This window comes from Microcaecilia unicolor, chromosome 3 (genome assembly GCF_901765095.1).
Source record: "Microcaecilia unicolor chromosome 3, aMicUni1.1, whole genome shotgun sequence".
In the NCBI taxonomy this organism is placed as follows: Eukaryota; Metazoa; Chordata; class Amphibia; order Gymnophiona; family Siphonopidae; genus Microcaecilia; species Microcaecilia unicolor.
The window spans coordinates 319,626,065-319,647,040 of NC_044033.1; the positions used below are offsets into that span (position 1 = coordinate 319,626,065).

Genomic DNA, 20,976 nt, shown 5'->3' on the forward strand with positions numbered 1-20,976 from the left:
CTTAGTGGCTCAAGGATTCTCATCTTAAGAAAGATGATTTACAGTGAAGTCCTAAGGAACATGATGCAGTGAGGAACCCAGAATAGAGTTGTATTGCTAGGACTGGTGCACTGTGAATTTAAAGAAAGGACTGGTGTATTGACATAATTAATTAATGTTTATGCTTAATTAATGTTTATGTGATATAGGAGGCACTGTTTATGAATAGCCAGAGCTCATCTGTATTGGGTACATTTGTGTAAGATTTAAACATTTGGTGTGTTAGTGATTGTATGGATGTGAGTGAATGATAGTGTATGAGAGAAAAAATGTTTTAATCTAATGACATTGAGTTAATTTCTTATAAATGAATAAATAAAATTAAAGGATTTTTTGTATTCTCAACGGTTGTAGGTGTGTTGTTATGTATTAGAGTATGACCAATTATGGAGTGTAAACCTTGACTAGTAGTACATAATATTTTAAAAAGTTATAATAATATATATGATTAGATTTCCTCCTGGTTTTTGTGAAGGAGTGAGTAGCGCTACAAGGCATATGCAGCACTATACACCATACACAAAAGACAGTCCCTGCTCAAAAAGCTTACAATCTAGATAAGACAGGTAAAGAGACAAAACAATTAAGGGTAAGGGAATACAGACAAAACAATTAAGGGTAAGGGAATAAAGAGGTGAGGGTAAAGGACAGGACAAGTGAGTTAGGAGTCAAAAGCAGTGGTAAAGAGGTGGGTTTTGAGTTTGGACTTGAAAACGGCTAAAGACGGGGCAAGACGTACAGGCTCAGGAAGTCTATTCCAGGCGTGAGGTGCAGCCAAATAAAAGGAACGGAGTCTTGAATTAGCAGTAGAGAAGAAAGGGACAGATAGGAGAGATTTATCTACAGAACGGAGTACTCGAGGGGGGACGTAGGGAGAGACAAGAATGGAGAGGTACTGGGGAGTGGCAGAGTGAATGCACTTAAAGGTTAATAGGAGAAGTTTGAATTGAATATGGAAACGGATAGGGAGCCAGTGAAGTGACTTAAGGAGGGGGCTAATGTGGGCATAGCGACTTTGGCGGAAGATGAGTCGTGCAGCAGAGTTTTGGATTGATTGAAGAGGAGAGAGATGGCTAAGAGGGAGGCCGGTGAAAAGTAGGTTTCAATAATCAAGACGAGAGGTGATAAGAGTGTGGATAAGAGTTCTGGTAGAGTGCTCAGAGATGAAGGGATGGATTTTGCTAATGGTGTAGAGAAAGAAACGACAAGTTTTGGCAATCTGCTGAATGTGATCAGAGAAGGAGAGAGAGGAGTCAAAGATGACCCCAAGGTTATGAGCAGATAAGACAGGGAGAATGAGAGTGCCATCCACCGAAATAGAGAAAGGGGGGAGGGAGGGAGAGTATTAAGCAAATGATAAGTAGTAGTAGTAGTAGTGTGAGTTAATGAAGCTGGGCTTCAGGGAACCAGGGAGAGGAAGTTCCTTTATGGGTAAAATGAAATTCCATTTGAATCCTGCCTAAGTTTGCATACCAGATCTGTGACAATAATAGATGTTTGGTAGCTTTTGGTTCATAATATAGGCATTTCTTTTGGTTTACATTCTCTCCTGTGTGTATCTGAGAAGGCTCTATGCCTGGCTGCCATGCATGCTGTGACAGTTTTCACTGATGACTCATGATTGTTATATAAAGCTCTATTACCACATGATGGGTATACCCTCACTGATGAAAACTAGAAGACAAATTTCTATCAGTTTGTCTCTCTGTTTAGGGACAAAATAACTTTCCTAAAAAGAAAATGGCATCAAATTTGGTGTGGTTAGAAAACTAGTAAAAGACACATCAGTTCCAGAGAAATAAAGTACCCAAAAACTTTGCCAAGTGCATTTCTATGAGGGGGAGAATTCCAGCAGCTGCAGCATAAACATTAATGCACTGAAAAATGGCTATTTGTGGCATACAGTTTTCATGGAGTAAAGAATTCATAAAATATGCATTTACCCCTCCCCACTACTGCCTTTGGGAATGCCTTCACAAACAATGACTAAACTTATATGCCGACATTGGCCCAGCAAATAATCAAGAAAGTTGATTCTAGGTACAAAAGGCATATGCACTTCAATTCCCTTGAGAAAGCCAGAAGTTAAAGCAGGCGAAACGGAACCTATTGGAAACGCAATTAAACATAGTAACGTGGTAACATAGTAGATGACGGCAGAAAAAGACCTGTATGGTCCATCCAGTCTGCCCAACAAGATAACTCATATGTGCTACTTTTTGTGTATACCTTACCTTGATTTGTATCTGTCTTTTTCAGGGCACAGACCGTATAAGTCTGCCCAGCACTAGCCCCGCCTCCCAACCACCAGCCCCTCGATTTGTATCTGTCTTTTTCAGGGCACAGACCGTAGAAGTCTGCCCAGCACTAGCCCCGCCTCCCAACCACCAGCCCCGCCTCCCAGCACCGGCTCTGCCATCCAATCTCCGCTAAGCTCCTGAGGATCCCTTCCTTCTGAACAGGATTCCTTTAAGTTTATCCCACGCATGTTTGAATTCCGTTACCGTTTTCATCTCCACCACCTCCCGCGGGAGGGCATTCCAAGCATCCACCACTCTCTCCGTGAAAAAATACTTTCTGACATTTTTCTTGAGTCTGCCCCCCTTCAATTTCATTTCATGTCCTCTAGTTCTACCGCCTTCCCATCTCTGGAAAAGGTTCGTTTGCGGATTAATACCTTTCAAATATTTGAACGTCTGTATCATATCACCCCTGTTTCTCCTTTCCTCTAGGGTATACATGTTCAGGTCAGCAAGTCTCTCCTCATGCGTCTGTTAAGATAAGTGATACAAGGGAAACACTGTTAAGATAAGTGCTACAAGTTAAGTGCCACAAGTTAGAATTCACCACAATTTATCATAGTATCTGACAAATATACAAGCAAATATTGCTCATAACTGGAGGTTTTTTAACCGGTGAAGAAAGAGTCTGTGAGTCACACAGAAGTTTAAACTAGACCACACACAAGCAGAGGCTTTTTCCTCCATAGACAAAAAGATTTAGTAACACAATCACACAAATTTCAAATAGAAGTCTTCAGAAGTTGGTGGTCACAGTTTAAGCCAATAAAAGTAAATGTATATGCAAACAGACATTCATGGGTGTCAGTTCCATGGGTGCAGTACATGCTTGAACAACCTCAATACACTCCAGCAAATTCCTTCACTGTGTCCAGGAAAGGGTAATTTGACTCTGCATGAGCACCCCCTCCAATCCTATTAAAAAGTTGGCTATTTTGCCTGCAAAAGGGTGGGAAATTTTCACATGGACACTGCACATGGAGTTTTCTTTTCAAAATGAGCTTGTAGGTGCAGAGAAGGAATATCCTCAAGGGCCTACGTGCCCCATTATGAACATACAAACTTTTAATTGAATGTCCTCTGAGTTTCCATGCCTTTCCCTATGCCCCAGTCATCTGACCTCAGTTGCATTTGTAGTCTTTTTAAACAGGCAGATGAAAACCTGTGAGTCCTTGAGGAAGAACCTACAATCTATCCTGTACAATTCAAATAGTAAGTCAGTCCCAGAAATGCAATGTTATATACTGTGTTTGTTTGTCTAAGATTTAAATTTGAATGTCTTGTAGATTTTCAACCTATGTGTTGGAAACAAATTCCTGACAGTAGAAATCAGTGATGATCAACCTCAGACATCTCATGTGAAATTTCCTGACAGAACTTGCTTCTATAAGAGATTATGTCATTGTGTAATTTGGAATATACAATGAATTTGTAATTACAGTGAAGATTCGATTATCTGACGTAAACGGTACTAACCCGTTGTCGAATAAGTGCAAGTCAGATAATACGAAAAACAATGGTAACCCCTCAAACAATGCATAAACAAAGGCAGTAAAAGCAGGATCCCAGCTCACAATGGGATCAGCGAAGGTTGGAAATTCGTAACTGCACTGTAGAGAAAGCGTTGATATTTTTCTCATCACTACAGGTAACTCACACACGGTACTGGCAGAAATAGAGAAGCATTTGTACTATGTATAAGTGTGAAAAAAAAAGTCAAGTTTTTAAATGAACGTCAGCAACTGTGAACAGTACTTCTGCAGGAGTTCTATTCTTTTGAATCTGTTTTCTTCATACTGAGGAACCAAACAGTCATTCAAGCTAAATTATTTTTTCACTGGACTGCAATAGCTGTAATGGAAATCAGATATTTTTACTGAGCAGATAGAGTTAAAAGACAAAATTCAAGTTTAATATTCAATTTTTAAAAACTTCTCACAGGAAAAATTCCTATTTTCTGCTTTCAGTTCTAAACTCAATGAAACATAAATTCCCATTTGATGCATTTATCCCATTTAGAAAAAAATTATGAGCCCTTTGTTTTCATTGTATACTTTGAAGTAATGCTTCAAGACTGCATCATCATTTAGGCATGACGTAAATGACCAGAAAACTGTCATATAAGTGCATATGTGCATCACCTCTATGGAGGAAGCTCTCAGTCACTCTGAGAACTAAATTATCTTATAAAAGGTTTCAAGTCAGTGTTTAACATGTGCCTTTGGATGTAAGTTTGACTTGAGATCATTCATTCATTCATTAATTCATTCATTCACTTACGTTTATGTGTAGTTTTTTTTTAGAAAGACAGCTTTTGAGCTTATGTGAGAGGTTTTGCTTTCCTATCTTAGAGGCTCCTCGATTAAGCAGTGGTAAATTTTGCACTTACTGCACTATGTGATAAATGCAGGGGGTATGACTTGCATGTGCCCTGCATTTTCAGCACAGGGCAGAATATTAGTGCATGGGCTCCATGATACATTGAGGGCCAATAGCACAGGCATCAGCGGATGATACCAAGATTTGTAACAGAGTGGACACCCCGGAGGGAGTGAAAAACATGAAAAAGGATCTGCAGAAGCTAGAAGAATGGTCTAATGTTTGGCAAATAAAATTCAATGCAAAGAAATGCAAAGTGATGTACTTAGGGAGTAGAAATCCACAGGAGATGTATGTGTTAGGCGGTGAAAGTCTGATATGTACAGACTGGGGAGAGGGATCTTGGGGTGATAGCATCTGAGGATCTGAAGGTGGCGAAACAGTTTGACAAGGCGGTGGCCATAGCCAGAAGGTTGCTAGGCTGTATAGGGAGAGGTGTGGCCAGCAGAACAAAGGAGGTGTTGATGCCCCTGTACAAGTCATTGGTGAGGCCCCATCTGAAGTATTGTGTTCAGTTTTGGAGGCCTTATCTTGCTAAGGATGTAAAAAGAATTGAAGCAGTGCAAAGAAAAGCTACAAAAAAAGGGTATGGGATTTACGTTACAAGACATATGAGGAGAGACTTGGTGTCCTGAACATGTATACCCTGGAGGAAAGGAGAAACAGGGGTGATATGATACAGACGTTCAAATATCTGAAAGGTATTAATCCACAAACCAGCCTTTTCCGGAGACAGGAAGGTGGTAGAATTAGAGGTTGAAGGGGGGCAGACTCAAGAAAAATGTCTGGAAGTATTTTTTCACGGAGAGAGTGGTGGATACTTGGAGAACTCTTTTTATTAGAAAAAACTAAAAGCAGAATACAAACATAAAACCTCACCCCGTCCCCCATTCCCCACAAACATCATCCAACAGAAATATCCCCCCCTTTACACACATGCAAACAGCAAAGTCCCCAACTAATACAGAAAACAAACCTACTCCAAACAATAACTTTTCTCTAGGATTTCATGGGGGTTTTAGCCTAACCTGCTTCCACCACCGCAAGGCTGTCCCCTTACCCCTCTCCACCCCCTCCCACTTCGCCACCTCCTGCACGGCTCTCACCACATCCCAACTAACACGTTCTACTGACCGGAACTCTTGGTGCAGCGAAACCCTACATCGCGCCATCCAGAGGCAGTAGCGCAGAACCAGTGAAATAATGAAACGAGTTACCGGATCCAAGCCCCTTATTTTGTGCATGGGACCATATACCCAATCCGCATAACTATAAGTACTGAACCCAGGGATCTTCAACAGCGAGGAGACCCGATTCCCAACCTGCACCGTGAATGGGCACCTCTGTAAGAAGTGTTCCATTGTCTCCTCTGCCCCAGCACATTCCCCTCTCGGGCATCCCCTGTCCTGCACGTTGCGATACTTCAAGTTGCCTCGCACGTACAACTTACCGTGCAGGGACAGCCACGCCATGTCCTGATACTTAACCGGGATCCTGTCTGATGTTATAAGCCGTAAACCCTGCCTCAGCACTACCTCAGGAGCATCCCGCAACACCAAGGGTGCAGTGAAAACCTGCGACCTTACCCTTTCCATCCATACCTCCTTTCTTCCTTCCTGGATCTCACCCACCGTCAGCCCCCATACCCGCACTAGCTTTACCAGGGATTTGTAATACCCCACCCCCTCCGGGCCACCCTTCCTCAAAGCTACAACTCTTCCTCCTTGCTGCCATATTGTCCAATACCGTGACCACCACCCAAGGACACTCCGCGCCCACCCTGGGGGCTCCTGCCCTACCGCCCTACCCAAGTTAAACTGCAAAAATAACGAACTGAAAAACAAAACCGGGTTTATCATACCTACCCCTCCCTCCCTCCTTGGTAAATATGTAATATTGCGCTTAACAGGGTTCATTCTGTTTCCCCACAATAGCTGAAAAAAAATACTATAAAGTAACATGTAACGTCTTTCGGGCAACAAACAAATATAACTGACAAACAACAACAAAGGAACCAAATGAACTTTAATTAGCCGAACCTGCTCTCCCATAGACATTTTCCACCCCTTCCACCTGTCTACCTTTACTTTGGCTAACTGCAAACACCTATCCCAATTCTCCAACCCATAATCCCCTAATCCAAAGTGAATGCCCAAGACCCTCAGCCTCTCCCCTGGTGACGGAAACCTACCCCCTAACCCAAACTTCCCACCCTGATCCCCTACCCACAAACTATTGGACTTCTGAAAGTTGATCCGTGATGCCGTCGCCTGTGAATACTCTTCGATCATCTCCTGCAATTTCCCCCCTTCCTGCTGGTCTGCTACCCAGACCGTCACATCATCCGCGTACGCCATGACCCTCAGCTGATGACCTTCCCCCACCTCCACCCCTTTCAAACCTCCCCCACCTCCCTGCTCCACCCTTCGCACAAATGGGTCAATGGCGTACGCATACAGCAACGGACTAAGTGGACACCCCTGCCTCACCCCTGCACCTACCCCAAACCTCTTCCCCCTCCACCCGTTTACCAACGGAAAGCATTCCGCCTGGTTATACACTAACTTCAGCTGTTCTACCCATCCCTTTGGAAACCCATAATGCTCCAACACCCGCCACAAAAACCCCCATTGAACCCTATCAAATGCCTTATCCTGATCTAAAGCTATCATTAATCTACCCGTGGGTCCTGCCCTACTATGCTCAAACCCCTCCCTAACCCATGCCGCTGCCTCTAACACCCCCCTCCCCTTAACCCCACATGCTTGTGAGGCTGCTAACAATGTCCCCGACATCTGCCTCATCCTCTGGAACAACATCCTCGCAAAAATTTTCCGGTCCGTATTAAGTAATGCAATAGGCCGCCAATTGGCTAGCTCTGACGCATCTTTCCCCTTGCTGAGCAACACAATGGCCGCCTCCTTCAGTGATTTTGGGAGGGATCCCTCCACTCGGGCCGCCTCCCACACCTTCAACAATATCGGACCCAACTGCACCTTAAAGACCTTATAAAACTCGGCCGGCAGCCCATCCGGCCCTGGCGAAGACTTTTTGTGGAGTGCCTCAATCGCCTCCTCCACTTCCCGCAAGGTCCATGGTTGCGACAAGGTCTGGAGCTGGGGTCCCCAATTCCCTATCCCAGGAGTACCCTGCACATACCGGTCCATCAGATCTTCATCTACCCCCTGGGTGGAAAAGAATGCCGAAAAATGATCCTCTACAACCCGTAGGATCCCCTCCTTGGAGTCCTGAAGAGTCCCACGGGCATCCCGCACACTCTCCAACACCTTGTGCTCCCTCCTTTCCCTACAACAAACAAAGGGGTCCGGACTAAACAATTTACCAAAATCACGTTCATAGACCAAGGAGGAATAGCGGTTATACTGCACCTTTTCCAAAAGGACTTGTAATTCCTGAATTTCCCCCGCACTCCCTCCCTGAGAAATCAATTTATCCCTCTTCATCTTAACCGCCATGCCCAACTTCGTCCTTTCCCTCCCTTCCCACCTTGCCTGCCGCACAAAAAACTCCCGTGTGCGCTTCTTCACCACCTCCCACCACCCTCCCAGTGATGAAAAGGCTCCCTGCACCGTGACCTGGTCTTCCAAAAATCTCAGAAAATCCTCCCTCACCCTCCCACTGCCTAACCATCTCAAATTTAGCCTCCATAACCCCCTCCCTGGCCTCTGAGCTGCTGCCCCCCCCCCCCCCCACCTCTATGATAACCATACGGTGGTCTGAAAAGTCTACTGCCTCTACTTTAGGTCCCTGAAAACAAACCCCTTTCCTCACCAAAAAACGATCTATTCTACTTTTACATTGCCCTCTGAAAAACGTAAACCCATCCTGCTCCCCAAAAAACTCCATATGTACATCAACCAATCCCGCCTCACGCATTATCCCTGCCAATCGCACCCCATCGTATCTCACCTGCACCGACTTCCCCCCACTGTCCTTTCTCCGCAAAATTGTATTAAAGTCTCCTCCCCAAATTACCTGCCGTGATGTGCACAAATAGGGTCTGATTTTCCCGAACAAAAGCACCCTCTCCCTCTTGCTCTGGGGCCCATACACGTTTACCACCCGAAGTGCCTTACCCGCCCAAACCACATCCACTACGAACCCTCTCCCCACCCCCAATTCCACCACCCGTTGGATACAAACCTCATGCCTCTTAAACAAAATCCCAACCCCCCCATATCTGTCCCCCGCCAACCCCCACACAGAAGGACCCTACCTCCAGGCCCGTTGCGCACGCCTGACCTCCTCGAGGGATTGCAACCGGGTCTCCTGTATCAGGAAACAATCTGCCCTGACCCGTGCAAACCAATCATACGCCATACCCTGTGCCTTTGCTGACATAATACTAGCCACATTAAGCGTGGCAAATGTGAGTAGAAGCCCTGTCATCTTCTTCTGACCCAGTCACCGACCCAGTCACCCCCTCCTCCTTCCCCTGCTCCCCGACCTCCTGAAGCACTCCTCTCTCGCCCCGAATCAAAATCTCTGCTGTTCGGTCACCTTCAGCCTCAATCCGCTCCCTCTCCTCCCCTCCTTCTTCCCCCCCTACAGTCTCCCTTCCTCCCTCCCCTTTCAACCTCCCTTTCTTCCTCTTGGTTTCCACCGGCCCTACTTCTTCATCCCTACTCACCCTTTCACTCCCCCTCCCCTCCCCCTCCCCTTCCCCTAATCCCCCCTCTACCTCCTCCTCTAATTCCATCCTATCCCCCCACTGAAGCTCCTGGGCCTGCACCCCCTTCCCGACCCTCTCTACCTTCCTCTTACTCCCCTTCCCCCCTTCCTCACCTCTGTCCCCTCCCCCCTCTTCCCCCTCCTCCATCCCCCCTCCCCCCTCCCCACCCTCCTGAGACTGACTTCCCTTCTTCCCCGTCACCCCTCCCCTGGACCCCTTCAAATTTCCGTTTACCATCTACCATCCCCCCTACCTCTTCCCCTTCCTCCATCCTTTCTACCTCATCGCCCCCCACCTCCTCATCCTCTTCCAGCACCTGAAACCTATTTCCCCCCCTCTTCCCTTTCGGGACCTCCCTACCTGCCTCCCCGTTCCCCACCTTCCCCTTCTTCCGAGGAACCAGCACCCAATCCCCCTCTCCCTGCCCCTCTCCTGGCACTCCCTCCTGCCTTCCCCCCTCCCTATCTAGCATCCCCTGCCCTCCTTCTTCCTCCTCTTCCCCTGACACCCCCCCACCTCCCTTCCTTCGCATGCCTTCATCCCTCTCTTCCCCCTCATTATGGGACGCCCTAGGGCAGTCCCTAAATGCATGCCCTAATGTAACACACAAATTACACCTAATCAGTGTACAGTCCTCTGTGGGGTGCTGCATATCCCCACATTTCCCGCATTTCACAACTGGACACGACATACTAAAATGTCTGAATGAGCCACATTTAAAACACTGACGTGGCTGTCCCTTGTAAAAACAGAGGACACGATCACGGCCAATGAACGCAGACGAAGGGATGTGCTGCACTACCTGGCCTATCTGTTTCAACCGTACCCGTGCTCCCCACCCTCCTGCCCACACCCTGCTTGGATCCGGCAATTTCGTCAGCGGGGATCTTAACTCCGCGTACCGCTGCAGCCAATATGCCAAATCCGCCCCTGAAAGAGACTCATTCCTCACAAGTAGGGTCACCTGCACCAAGTCCGGCGTGCTGATCAGGATGGCCCTGAAATCTTTCCATTCCCCTTTTCCCCGCAACCCCTCATATCTTCCCCAAAACATCTCCAGCCCCCTCTGTGTCATGAAGCTAATATCATACTCAGGAATATTGTAGGGATGTATACATGCATAAAAATCTTCGGGTATAAACCCCATCCCCATTACCTGCTGCAAGACCCGGTCCCTTGATGGCATTGCCCCTTCCCCCATCCATTTTAATTGTACTACATTACGTCGCTTAGGAAGCTGCCCACTCCCCTTCCCCTTCCCCATACCCCCAAAAGCCCTACCCGCACCCCCTCCTCCACTAGGTCCACCCCCCTCTGTCTTCCCCCTCCCCTGGACTACTGCAGCAAAGGACCGGGCCCCCGCCCCCCACCGCCCCCCTGTCCCCTTCCCTGAACTAACCCCAGCCCGCCCTATACAAGCATCTTCCTCCTGTTTCCCATCATCCTTCATTCCAACCTCCCCCTCCCCCTCCCCAATCGCCAACTTATTATGAACCCCTTCAATGTCTTGTTGCTTCTTCGTAGCAGCAATGTCCAACACCAATTCCCTAGACCCCCGCCCTCCCCCTATATGCACAGAGTCACTTATACCAGTCCCCTCCTGTCCCAACAGATCTGCCGGCTGCTGCAGGGATTGCACCGACTGACGCTCCTCAACTGGCAGCTCCCCAACATCCCGCGCTGCCCCAACACTCTCTGCCACAGGCGCCATTCTGAACCCACTATCCATCAGGCTGCCACGTCCCGCTTCTGCGTCCTGGTTGGGCAAAGGCTCCTGAAACTCTGGCCCGCGGGGGCGTGGCTTCACCGGGCCCGGAAGCCCCGCCTCCTGTCCCGCTAAACCCAGCGAATCCTTCTCGTCCAGCAGCGATCTGCCCTCTGCCGTTTGCTGCTCAGAAGCCTGCTGGCTGCCTGAAAGTCCTCCTGCAACTGTTCTCCCTCCTGATGCCTTTTGCAAGGGAACGCCAGCTTTTCCCCGCATCTCTACAGTCTCCGGCTTGCCCTGGATCTCCCCATCCTGCGCTGATTCAGGCTGCCGCTGCGGACCTCCACCCTTCTTATCCTCCGTCTGGCAGGTATGTTCTTGCATCTGCCGCTGCTCCTGCGGATCTTTTGCCAGCGGCTCCCCAGGGAAACCGCCAGCCACACTAGTCATGTCCACCAGTACTTCTGCACCGAAAAAAACCCCCCTTGAGTCCTCCGGCTCCAACACCTGGCATTTTTGCATGGTATTATGTTTGTTTTCTGCTATCTCCCCTCCAGGCTGCTCCAGACGTGACCCCTCCATATTGGATCCTCCTCCAGCCTTCCTTCCCACTGGAGCTTCACCTTTGGTAAGTGCACTGGACTGACTTGCTAGTTGCTTCATGAATTGCAAAGTAGATTGTGTACTGGTCCCTGGTAATTCTCCCTGGGCAGACGGCTCCTGCCGCCCCAACCCTGCATCAACATGCTTCTCCACTCTGTTTTCTCTATGCCCCTTCAAAGCTTGCTCTGACCCAGTCTTTATAGGGCCCTTGGAACATGAGCCTGCCATCCTTTCTAAATTAACATACAGTTCTTTCAAAGGATTTTCTGGGCCCTTTTTCAATCTGTTCAATAAAAGTTCTTTAGACTGCAACATCTTTGTTAATCTGCCTTCCTCTTTCTCATACATCTTCCTGTGCTGTCCTGGGGCAAACTTACACAACGTTTTTGCCATCTTCAAACGTTTCCCCAGTTCCCCCACTTCCCTCTCCACCAGCTTAATACGCTTCACCATGTTCACCACCCTGCTGGCTGGATCATCTGGATCATAACTAATATCAAGCAAATCCTCCTCCTCCTCTTCTGAGGAGTCACTATCCTCGCTGCCTTCCTCTTCGGACTCTGACAGCATTTCTTGACTAACTTCCATAGCCTTCTTGCTCTTTTTTTCTGCAGACTTCTCTTCCCGGGCCTTCACCAGCTCTCCCCCCCCCCCCCCCTCACCTTCTAGACGTTGCCAGGGCATGGGGGGGGGGGTACCGGACTGGCTACCTCCCTTGGATGTCCGCTCCCGTCTGTCCAGAGGACTTCTTTCCCTCTTCTCCAGCGCTCGACCAGACCGGGAACTGCTCCTACAGGCCTTCTGGTCCCTCTGGGCCTCAGCCGGCCCGATGGCCTGGGCCTTGCCTGAGGCCCTCTCCCCAGGGCCCTTCCTCATCCTTGGGGAAGGAGCTAGGCCGCACTCCCTTCCCCCTGGACACCTGCAGAGCTTCTAGCAGCACTTCCTCCTCCTGCCAAATCTGAACAGCAACTGACTTGGAATGCCCTCCCGCGGGAGGTGGTGGAGATGAAAACGGTAACAGAATTCAAAAATGCATGAGATAAATATAAAGGAATCCTGTTCAGAAGGAAGGGATCCTCAGAAGCTTAACGGAGATTGGGTGGCAGAGCCGGTGGTGGGAGGTGGGGCTAGTGGTTGGGAGGCGGGGCTAGTGCTGGGCAGACTTCTACGGTCTGTGCCCTGAAAATGGCAGATAGAAATCAAGGCCAGGTATACATATAAAGTAGCACATATGAGTTTATCTTGTTGGGCAGACTACTATGTTACTATCCTGCTTATTTTCGAAGGAGATTGCCGGCCATCTTCCGACACAAATCGGGAGATGGCCGGCGATCTCCTGAACCCGGTCAAATCGGTATAATCGAAAGCCGATTTTGGCCGGCGCCAACTGCTTTCCATCACGGAGCCGGCCAAACTTCAAGGGGGTGTGTCAGTAGGGTAGCGAAGGCGGGACGGGGGCGTGGTCAGGAGATGGCCGGCTTCACTCAATAATGGAAAAAAGAAAGTCGGCCCTGACAAGCATTTTGCCGGCTTCACTTGGTCCCTTTTTTTTCAGGACCAAGCTTCAAAAAGGTGCCCAAACTGACCAAATGACCACCGGAGGGAATTGGGCACCACCTCCCTTTACTCCCCCAGTGGTCACCAACCCCCTTCCACCCCCCAAAAAAAACCAAACAAACCTTTTTTGCCAGCCTCTATGCCAGCCTGAAATGTCATACCCAGCTCCCTGACAGCAGTATGCAGGTCCCTGGAGCAGTTTTTTGTGGGTGCAGTGCACTTCAGGCAGGTGGACCCAGGCCCATCCCTCTCCTACCTGTTACACTTGTGGTGGTGGTAAATGGGAGCCCTCCAAACCCCCCAAAACCCACTGTACCCACATGTAGGTGCCCCCTTCACCCCTTAGGGCTTTGGTAGTGGTGTAGAGTTGTGGGGAGTGGGTTTTGGGGGGGATTTGGGGGGCTCAGCACACAAGGTAAGGGAGGTATGCACCTGGGAGCAATTTTTGAAGTCCAATGCAGTGCCCCCTAGGGTGCCCGGTTGGTATGCTGGCATGTCAGGGGGACCAGTGCACTACAAATGCTGGCCCCTCCCATGACCAAATGCCTTGGATTTGGCCGGGTTTGAGATGGCCGGCATCGGTTTCCATTATCGGAGAAAACTGATGCCGGCCATCTCTGACATTTGGCCAGCTCCAACCATATTATCGAAACAAAAGATAGCCGGTCATCTTTTTCAATAATACGGTTCGGGACCGCTGTTTGTGGCGCCAGCCATATAGATGGCTGGCGCAGTTCGATTACGCCCCTCCACGTTGCTATTGGTCTAGACATGTAATGACACCCTGGTAATAACTGTGAGACTGACTGCTGGTTGAGGCAATGCAGCTGGTTCAAAATTGCTCCCTGAAACTTCTGATTCCCCCTCCCCAGCCTTTGGTTTCCCATCTCATATAAGCCAATCCAGCACCTGGACAAACCCTGCAACTTCGGATCCTCCAACCTTCAATCTCTCTTCCACACAAGCCCTGCACCCTCAGATCCAACCCCAGCTCCTCGAGTCAATGGATTTGGGTACTGACACTCACCAAATCATCAGCCCTGACAAGAAACCCACCCTCTCCCAAACCCCCATATACCCCCCCATCCCTGGGGTTTACTGTGGGGTTGAAATTGGTGGTGCAGTGATAGGCAGCAGTGATTGTCCATTGCTGCCACCCAGTTTGGTACCAGATTCCAAAATGGCACCAAGGTGGGAATTTGGGGTTTGCTGTTGGGATGGGCTGTTTCATGGGTGGGGGGAGGGTTGAAGCTGAGTAGGCGGTGGGAGTTGGGGCCTGGATCAGAAGGTGCAGTGTTTGTACTGTGGTATTGGAAGTTGTGGGGTCTGTGTGGGGGAAATTAGACGCACGAGAATCAGAAGCAATAGAGTTTGTGAGGGGGGATTGGAGACAGGGAGAATCAGAAAATGTGGGTTTGTGTGGGGAGTGGGGTCTGAGGATGGAGGGATCAGAAACCAGTGACCTATATCTCCTGTGACATTTTCTTGAGGTGGCAATAAGTTTGGCTGCACACAGAAACAACTTGCACTAGCTGTCATAGCCAACCATACTTCATCTGCTCTGACATGTCCAGACCTCGCCCACTCCCAAATTAGGCAGCTAACCTGGTGTTTTTATCACACAAGCTCAAGTTGTAGTGCAGTTGACAGTAGTGAAGGCTATGAACACAGCTTAGTAGAAGGGCCCTTCAATTATAGAGTTCTTTCCTTTTTCCTTTTTGATTGTTTTTTCATTTTTAATTTGTGTAAATGCGGTGGTATAGTATATCTGTAATAAACAATATATGATAAACAATAATAGCAATCTAGGCATGAGCTTTTATACCAGCTGTATGGCAGGGGCAGGTGGTTGTGCCTAGAAAATACCCCCCAGATTCTATATATCGTGGCTAGATTTCCTTGTGAAAATCTAAGTGGATTCCATAACAATGCACATAACCTAATAGGTTAACAAGCAAATCAATGCTGTTAATTGGATGTCAATAAGCAATTATCAGCACTAACTGGCTTTAATTAGAATTTATGTGCACTTCCCGCTAAGTTGTTTCTGTAAGGTGGTCCTTGTAAATTCTAATGCATGTGGTCAAAAAGGGGCATTGCCTTGGCTGTGGAATGGGTGGGTCATGAACATTCCAAAAATCTTTGCGCAGGGTTATGGAATACACCTGCTCTACAGCTAACTTAGGGGCCCTTTTATAATGCGGCAGAAGGGCTACCACACGTGTAGTGCTTTGCATCTAACTTGCTAGTGCTTATATTGCTTCTTGTTTTCTTCATATAGATCTTTTTTTTCCATATTCTGAAAGATGTTCTTTTGGATCTAATAGCCTCTTTCAGTTCTCCCTTTAGCAATGCTGGAGGACAACAAGCGGAAGAGGCAGTGGATGGCTAAGTCAACTTTAATTGGCTATTAGACATCCATATTTTTACTAGTGTCTAGGGAGTGGTGAAACCAGCATTATGTTCTGGATTGTTGAAATATTCAGATTTCATATTAAGAGCATATAGAATATATGGTGATTGAGCTTGGCTCAACTGTGATAAGCAGTTTAGGAAGGGGCTTGCTAAAGATAAAGCTGATAATTGGGGTTTTAGGGATATGGATGTCTGGTTACAAGAAATAACTACAGTAATGTTTAGGCAGACAAGGAGTGGCATGGTGGCAGGTGTTTGGGCAGCAGGTAATGCTGTGGAGAATGCTGTGATCCCAATAGATTCTGGGACTTAGAGGATATTAAGGACTTTTCAGCAGTTATGGGGGTCTGGGATTTCTTGACATCTGGTTGTCCGAGTTTGTACAGGCATGATGGTATACATCTTTCAGAAATTGGTTTGGACATTGCTGTCCTCTATCCAGGATATCCTTGAGGCTTGTGTGTCACATTCCCATCCTACAGCTTTGGGAGGAGCTGTGACTAGTTAAACTGTCACCACTTGTGGCGGAAATGTTCTGCACTTAGTGCTTTCAATAGTCCTCTTTTGGGTCATTTTGTCTATTTCTTGAAGTTGGTGAGCTTGGGGAGGAAATAATGGATTATGTGTTGTACCGTCATGAGCCCTTGGATTACAAGGAAAGGGTTTAGCGTTACTGTAAACCCTGCCATTTTGAATTTATAGTATACTAGTAAAAAAGGCCCGTTTCTGACACAAATGAAACGGGCGCTAGCAAGGTTTTCCTCGGAGTGTGTATGTTTGGGAGAGTGTATGTGAGAGTGACTGTTTGAGAGTCAGAGTGAAAGTGTGAGTGTGTGAGAGAGAGAGTGAGTCTGGGTGTGAGTGTGTTTGTGAGAGAGTGTGTGTGTGAGAATGAGAGTGTGTGCAAGTGTGTATGTGAGACACAGTGTGATAGAGAGTGTGTGTGTGTGGCCATCCATGCTCCTCTGTCCCCTGCCCCCTCCATTCATCCCTTTCCAGCATTTCCCCTCTTTGCCTGAGGCCTGCCCTGCAATCCATATCCATCCATGCCCATCTGTCCCCTCCATTCATCCCTATCCAGCAATTCCCCTTTCCCTGAGCTCTGCCGTCCCAATCCATGGCCATCCATGTTACTCTGTCACCTGCCCCCTCCATTCATCCCTATCCAGCATTTCCCCTCTCTGCCTGAGGCCTGCCCTGCAATCCATGCTCCTCTGTCCCCTGCCCCCTCCATTCATCCCTTTCCAGCATTTCCCCTCTCTGCCTGAGGCCTGTCCTGCAATCCATATCCATCCATGCCCATCTGTCCCCTTCATTCATCCCTATCCAGCAATTCCCCTTTCCCTGAGCCCTGCCCTCCCAATCCATGGCCATCCATGTTACTCTGTCCCCTGCCACCTCCATTCATCCCTTTCCAGCATTTCCCCTCTGTGCCTGAGGCCTGCCCTGCAATCCATATCCATCCATGCCCATCTGTCCCCTCCATTCATCCGTATCCAGCAATTCCCCTTTCCCTGAGCTCTGCCGTCCCAATCCATGGCCATCCATGTTACTCTGTCACCTGCCCCCTCCATTCATCCCTATCCAGCATTTCCCCTCTCTGCCTGAGGCCTGCCCTGCAATCCATGCTCCTCTGTCCCCTGCCCCCTCCATTCATCCCTTTCCAGCATTTCCCCTCTCTGCCTGAGGCCTGTCCTGCAATCCATATCCATCCATGCCCATCTGTCCCCTTCATTCATCCCTATCCAGCAATTCCCCTTTCCCTGAGCCCTGCCGTCCCAATCCATGGCCATCCATGTTACTCTGTCACCTGCCCCCTCCATTCATCCCTATCCAGCATTTCCCCTCTCTGCCTGAGGCCTGCCCTGCAATCCATGCTCCTCTGTCCCCTGCCGCCTCCATTCATCCTTTTCCAGCAAGTCCCCTCTCTCCCTTCCATGACCCCCCCTCGCATCCATGCTCCTCTCTCTCCCATGTCCCAGCCTGGCCCGCCCTCTTCCCCTCCCCCCCTTCGCATCCATGCCCCCCCCCCCCCCCCCCCGTCGCATCCATGCATCGTTTTTTTTTTTCTTCTTTTAAAATTTACCTCCGTGGCGGTTCCGGCAGCGAAGCGTCAGGGAAGGAGGCGGCGCTCCCGACGTCTAGGTTTCCCTTCGCTGTGTTCCGCCTTCTTTTGACGTCATCCTTGACGTCAGAAGAAGGCGGAACACAGCGAAGGGAAGGCTAGACGTCGAGAGCGCCGCCTCCTTCCCTGACGCTTCGCTGCCGAGCGATGCGATTGGTTGAGTGTCATTGCTCCGCCCTCGACGTCATCACGTTTGACGCGTGGGCGGGGCAGACACAATGCGATCTCACCCCCTTCACTTTTGGCTAAAAGAGGCTTCATAGAACGTTGGAGGTGCGTTTTATATAGAAAGATATTAAGTTCATTTAGTTTATTAATGACTAACTGGTAAAATTCTTAACTGTTACATATTGTTATATGCTTGGATGGTGAACATGGTTTCTTGGGTTTTGGCTGGGTCTGTTGGGAAGACTAGTAGAGGGTTTTAACTGGAAGATAATAAAGCTGTGGCCAGATGTTTGACACAAGCCATTTGGATTGCTAGTTCACTTATTCTGTTTCAAGGAGATGGGGAGAGTGCAAATTTACTCAGGTAAATAGCTTTGGAAAATTGCTCTGCCTCTATATTATACATGATACTGTGTATTATGGCTGATAGAGAATTCTCCTATCATGATGTTTTATTTCTATTATAGTGTCAAATATATATGTTTCTTCCTTTAAATCCCACAGATTTAGAATGGTGTATCAATGGGAAAGGAAAATAAGACCTCCGTCTCAGAATTTATTCTCCTTGGATTCTCTGAGTATCCTCACCTGCAGCTCTTCATTTCTGTCACCATTTTCCTGACCTTCCTGATCTCTGTGCTGGGAAACTTGATGTTTTTAATGTTAGTATGTGCTGACCCTCACCTGCAAAAACCCATGTACTTCTTCCTCAGTAACCTGTCCTTCCTAGATATCTGTAACACCTCTGTCACTCTTTCCACACTTCTACACAGCCTTATGACAGGGGACACACGGATTTATTTTTCTTTGTGTATGGCACAGCTCTACTTCTTTCTTTCTTTTCTTGGTATAGAAATCTTTCTTCTTACTGCCATGGCATATGATCGATATGTTGCTGTCTGTAACCCTTTACGTTATGTACTTATCATGAACAGGAGAGTCTGTGTCCTTCTAGCATCTGCTTCTTGGATACTTGGCTTTCTAGATGTGATATCCCATACATGTTTAACATCTCAGTTATCTTTCTGTAGGGGTAATGAAATTGACCATTTTTTCTGTGAATTGACAGTACTGATGAAGATCTCCTGCAGCGATATTAGCAACATTGAAATTATATTATTTAGTCAAGGAGTTTTTGTATCATTTATCCCATTTGGATTAACTCTGACATCCTACATTTATATCATCTCTAACATACTAAAAATTAATTCTGCAAAGGGGAGACACAAAGCCTTTTCCACCTGTTCCTCTCACCTCACAATTGTTACTCTTTTCTATGGGACTCTAATTTTTGTCTACTTAAGACCAACCTCAATACATTCACCAGGTCAAGACAAGGTTTTCTCCCTACTGTACACAGCTCTAATCCCAATGTTAAATCCCTTTATTTACAGCTTGAGAAATGAAGATGTGAAAAGGGCCCTGTTAAAATGTTTACCTATGAATTACAGTTGGAGTAATTATATGAATCCTTTTTTGTATAAAAGACAGCATTTTACACACAGAAATAATTAGGAATGTTTTCTCCTCATCCCCTCAAGCTGATGCTGCATTAAATTTTGTATGTTTGTAAATAATTCCCTCCCCCTCAAACTGGAACTTCCTTGTGTCCCCAAATGCCCTCAACTCCTCTCTTGCCCTGTGTAGTAAATATTGTTCTTTAAAAATATTTTATTCATCAGAACAGTGTTTCCATTTGCCTCAGCTGTGAATTTCTGTATCTAATGTATTTGTATATTTTGTCACAGAAGGTTTAACTTGGACTTGAGTCCTCTCTGGTGTAGAATCCTGGTAAATTGGAATGTTTTATTTCTCTGTCAATTAAAGCAGTTTCTTCCCAAAGCATGACAATCCCAATATTAGTATTCTCTGCAGGTTTCTATCAATTCCCCAAATATTAACACATGAGCTGTTACTGCCTACAAAATAAATGATGGTAAGTGCACATGCGCTAATTTTTGTTAAAGACTGAAAGCTGATGGCAACATTAGCGCATGGCCATTAATTAGGAAAATGGAAAATCAGCCATTTTCGGCCACAGGAAACACTCACATAAGGGCAAGTTAAGTCTTTTTTTTTTTTGCTGTAGCTTTGTAAATGGACCTCTATGTTACTATCCAGCTCATTTTCGAAAGGGATTGCCGGCGATCTTCTGACACAAATTGGGAGATCGCCGGCGATCTCCTGATCCCAGCCAAATCAATATTATCAAAAGCTGATTTTGGCCGGCCCCAACTGCCTTTTAGTCGCGGCGCCGGCCAACCTTCAAGGGGACGTGTTGGTAGGGTAGCGAAGGCGGGATGGGGTGGGGCGGGGGCATGATTATAGGATAGCTGGCTTCACCTTATAATGAAAAGGGATGGCCGGCTCAAACGAGCATTTCGCCGGCCGGACTTGGTCCATTTATTTTTAGGACCAAGTCTGAAAAAAGTGCCCCAACTGACCAGATGACCACCGGAAGGAAGCGGGAATCACCGCCCCTTACTCCCCCAGTGGTCACCAACCCCCTCCCACCAAAAAAAAAAAAACTTCAAACTTTTTTTGCCAGCCTGACATGTCATACCCAGCTCCTTGACCGCAGTATGCAGGTCACTGGAGCAGTTCTTAGTGGGTGCAGTGCACTTCAGGCAGGTGCACTTCAGGCCCATCCCCCCCTACCTGTTACACTTGTGGTGGTTAATGTTGAGCCCTCCAAAACCCCCAAAACCCACTGTACCCACATGTAGGTGCCCCCCTTCACCCCTTAGGGCTATGGTAATGGTGTAGAGTTGTTTGGAGTGGGTTTGGGGGAGGATTTGGGGGGCTCAGCACCCAAGGTAAGGGTGCTATGCACCTGGAAGCTATTTTTTTTAAGTGCCCCTTAGGGTGCCCGGTTGGTGTCCTGGCATGTCAGGGGGTCCAGTGCACTACAAATGCTGGCTCCTCCCATGACCAAATGCCTTGGATTTTGCCGGGTTTGAGATGGTCGGACCCGGTTTCCATTATGGCTGGA

General features: G+C 47.7%; 1 protein-coding gene across 1 annotated transcript; it reads left to right on the forward strand.

Moving 5' to 3' along the window:
- The first annotated feature begins 18,506 nt into the window (after window positions 1–18,506).
- LOC115464651 (olfactory receptor 1J4-like) lies at window positions 18,507–19,499 on the forward strand. The gene has a single exon (XM_030195011.1). The coding sequence runs from the start codon at window positions 18,507–18,509 to the stop codon at window positions 19,497–19,499; it is 993 nt and encodes a 330-aa protein (XP_030050871.1).
- The last annotated feature ends 1,477 nt before the right edge of the window (window positions 19,500–20,976 follow it).

What these genes read in the sequence shown, in the direction of transcription:
- LOC115464651 (XM_030195011.1), top strand. Translation starts at nt 18,507, where the DNA reads ATGGGAAAGGAAAATAAGACCTCCGTCTCAGAATTTATTCTCCTTGGA.